The sequence below is a fragment of the Eimeria maxima genome, genomic scaffold (assembly GCF_000499605.1).
Source record: "Eimeria maxima Weybridge genomic scaffold, Emw_scaff2257, whole genome shotgun sequence".
In the NCBI taxonomy this organism is placed as follows: domain Eukaryota; phylum Apicomplexa; class Conoidasida; order Eucoccidiorida; family Eimeriidae; genus Eimeria; species Eimeria maxima.
In genome coordinates, this window is record NW_013565125.1 from 1 (window position 1) to 3758 (window position 3758).

At 48.6% G+C, this 3758-nt stretch overlaps 1 protein-coding gene across 1 annotated transcript; it reads right to left on the minus strand.

The window, feature by feature from the left end:
- Positions 1-248: 248 nt before the first annotated feature.
- EMWEY_00057830 (thrombospondin type 1 domain-containing protein, putative) lies at positions 249-3245 on the minus strand (the record flags this gene model as incomplete). The annotated part of the gene is made up of 8 exons (XM_013480726.1): positions 249-271; positions 651-767; positions 950-1061; positions 1534-1640; positions 2100-2172; positions 2485-2651; positions 2783-2842; positions 3242-3245. 8 exons carry the CDS (start codon positions 3243-3245, stop codon positions 249-251), a joined length of 663 nt encoding a protein of 220 aa, XP_013336180.1.
- Between the last annotated feature and the right edge of the window lie 513 nt (positions 3246-3758).

Genomic DNA, 3758 nt, shown 5'->3' on the forward strand with positions numbered 1-3758 from the left:
ATATAATATATATATATATATATATATCAGCACATCTTCATACATCTTTGTGTGTTTACGTGCTCCAATTGTACCCAATGCGTTGTACTAGCGCATTGCGTTTTGCGCATCGAACTGGAGCACGTTACTTCCCCATGAAATGTACAGATGAAAATATCAAGTTTAGCAAGGCGCTCCGTGTGATGATAGCGCATCAGCGGTTGCGGCTTTGGTCATTTTCAAGAAGTGGAAAGCCCGAAAAGTGTGGGCTATGAGCAGAGGAGCTCGTCATCTGCACACCGCAGCACACAGACACAAACGCGCTGTATGTGCATGTGGAGGCAGTGCAGGCGCTTGCTTAGACACAATGATAATATGAATTTAGGGCTTAAGGTGTATGCACGATGCCTCCACGCAGGCAGGGCTGGTAGGCGCTTGTCTGCTATGCAATATGTTAGCCGCTCACTACCACCAGCAGCAACAAAAGTGGAAACAGAAGTAGCAACAGAAAACAATACAATGGTGCAATATATTAGGCATATGAATGCAGGGATGCATGAGAGCAAACACACGTTTTAGCCGATCTGTGTAACATCCCACCGGCACCATAACAGCTTATCCTCATGGGATACAGTGATACATGTAAGCAAACAATAACAATACGGCCGTACTTGGCGACTGAACTATGGTAGGCAAGGGGACAGAGACAGAGGACCCTGATGGGAGCATGCACTTCATAATTGCTTCGAAAAGCTTGGACTGGGAGTTGGCCATCGCACTATCCAGGGCTACAGACAACACCTAGCAAGAACGAATATCTTCTACCTGTTTATTTCGAAGGCCAGTTGTAGCAATTCCGCTAACAGGGTGCATCTCGCTGCAGAAAAACGAGCTGCTGGAGCTCGGGGAAAAGGAGGTGTAGGAAGAGGCAAGTGGCAGCAGTTGTAGAAGCAAAACCTTAGGAGCTCACCAGAAGCCGCTTGATCTGCTGCGAATTTCGGGCTGAGGAGAGCAGAGAACTTCCAAAGACCCAATGTGTTGCCTTCAAAAGCAAGGTGTTCAGGGGCTGCTACTTGCAGCTCCTGAGAAAAACAAAACGGCAAGAAACCAGCCGAAGGAAACACAATTTACTTAAAAAAATAGAAACACCAACAGCTGATTCCCTTGTCTTGTTATGGGGAAAATCTAACCGAATTCATAAACCCAAAGCCCAAAAACGCACACCTACAAACCTAAACGACCCAACCAAGAGGCTGCAAGAGAAACCATAAAAGCTAAATCCAAAGCTCGCATAAAAGGTGTGCTGGCTTTTATCACTTGGCCGTTCGCATGGATGTACAGACACGGCGGCTTATATGCGGTTATAGGAGGCACCAGCGGCCCCGGATGAACAATGACACGGACAACCAGAACAGAAGCAACTGCAGCTACTGCAGTAGTATCACCACCGGTTGCTTCTGCTGCTGCTATTGCTGTTGATACGTCCGCCGCTTGTGAGCGTGCCGCGGCTGTTGCTGCTGCTTCAAGTGGCTAGAGAGTTCACCAGCAGCTCACTGCTTGCATAGAGGAGAGGACTTCTGCGCTGCAGATTTGCAGTCGACTATCCATCTCTGATTGACTGCCTAGGTTGACCCCAGCAGGGAGGCTGAAGGAATATATTTCTGAATTTTGGAAACCAGCACAAAACGCAGCAAAATGATCCCGATAAGCTCTCTACCATCGGGTGTATGGCTCCCTGTGTTCATTCAAAGGGACACAGCAATGCGCTGGGTGTACCGACACCCGTACTCCCACAGAGCAGACAGGTAAAGTGCTCACCAGAAATGGGAGAAGAATACAGAAGACACAAACCAGGGTACAACAGTCAGCTGTCATTCCGAGCACACATTAGCCATACGTTCAGCAATAACAGAAATAGCAGCTTTAGCGGCAGTAACAGTAACAAAACAGGAGCAGCACTAGCGGCAACAGCAGCGGCATCAGCAATAGCAGCATCCGCAAACAGCAAAGGCAACACAATCAAAGATAACAGCAACATAGCAGAAATAGCCGGAGAAGAAGGGGCAGTAGCAAGAGTAGCACGATCAGCAGCACTAGAAGTCGCAAGACGTAAATCGCACTTGACTGCCCCGTGCAGTTCCTCTCTTCTTCTAGAGGAGGGCAGGCCGAAGGCCTGGCGACGCCATCCGTGTTCTGTGCAAGCGACAAATGCAAGGATTCCTACACCCTGCTTCTGCTACTGCTATTAACGTCTTTACTGCTGATGCCCCTGCTGCGGGTGCTGCTTAAACTCAAGGCGACTTGAGAATCAGCTCATAATCGAGGCAACCCAGCCAGCAGAAAGAAACACGGGATGGTACTTGGGAGGTCCTGTGGTTGCTGCTGCTGCACGTGCATCATTAGCAACCTCCACAACTGCCTGCCCTTCCACCTCCGCAGGAACCAACAGCACTTAGCAGCCTCGCGTGATGCTTTGGTGCTTGGATGCAGCTGCTGCTGGCTTACCAATATGGTGCGCGTTCTTTTCGACTTGAGCGATGTGCAGCTGCTGTCACAAACAGTCCACTCCGTCCACTCGGAAACCTTGCAGTCGCAGGCTGCAAATGACAACTTTGACCCGAGACCCTTAGTTATACAGCCTTGTGCACCATGTCCCACGCAACCCCTCTTGCCTGCTAAACCAACTACCCTACACCGTCAACCCTAAAGCCTAAAACCTGAACAGTAAAACTTAAACCGTCTTCGCCAACACTAAGTCCTAAACTCTATACGCGAAATCATAAGCCCTGGATCTTTCGCTCACTCTTTGGGGCGTCAGGGCCCAAAAGCACACACATGTCCACCGGCTTTGTCAGCGTGTCCGCTGCAGCGCAAAGTGCACTAATCACTGTAGTGTCCTACACTGTGCACCCTCCAATTTTTCACGTGTTTCTATTGGAAAACTAGACGAAGTACGTCCACCTCTAGTCTCTAAGCGCTAAGGAACAGATCCCTGGCAAGCCACAGAAACCTCAAGTCCGGAGCCCCAAACCCTAAACCCAAATAATCTAGGTGAGACAGCAGCAGCGCGCACGCGTTGCTTTGTACGCCTGGAGTAGGAATGGCGTTTTAGCATCTAGCCCTGGAAGAATTTCGTCGAGAATAGCGTGCGTGGGATCAGCACTGTCCCTAAGTTTACCCGCCAGCACTGCAGCCACAAACACCACAAGGGTTTAGGATTCAGGGTTTGAAGGGACAAGAGCCGAAGCGCTCCATTCCATACGCATCTTTAGACTTCAGTGAGCCTTTGAAGAGTCTCGGCAGGTGCGTCGGTGCAACTCAGGAGATTGCATGCATGTTGGACCGCTACAGGAATTTGGATCACATGCCTTGATCAGAGAATTCAGACAAGACAGCCTTAGCTTGTCTCCTTCCTTTTATTCTTTTTAACTAGCATTAAACATCAACAAGATAAGACAGGATACACTGCCCTCTAGTACTCGCGCCGAGAAAACAAAATATAAGCTGCTGCAGCAGCAATGAGTGGGGACAAGCAATATTGGAATTATGTGAAAACATTTAAGCCAGATCGGTCTTCTTTGTACTCCTAGTGAGGCCTCCCACCACATCAGCAAGGCACGTTCCCCCCTTAATCCACTTACATATTCATACCGATAAAGGCATACACGCATGCATATATCGTTAAAAGCATAGATATGGTATGCATGCATAGGTATGCGCCTTAATGCAGATGCATGCGCATGTACGTATTCAATATTATATATATATATATATATATA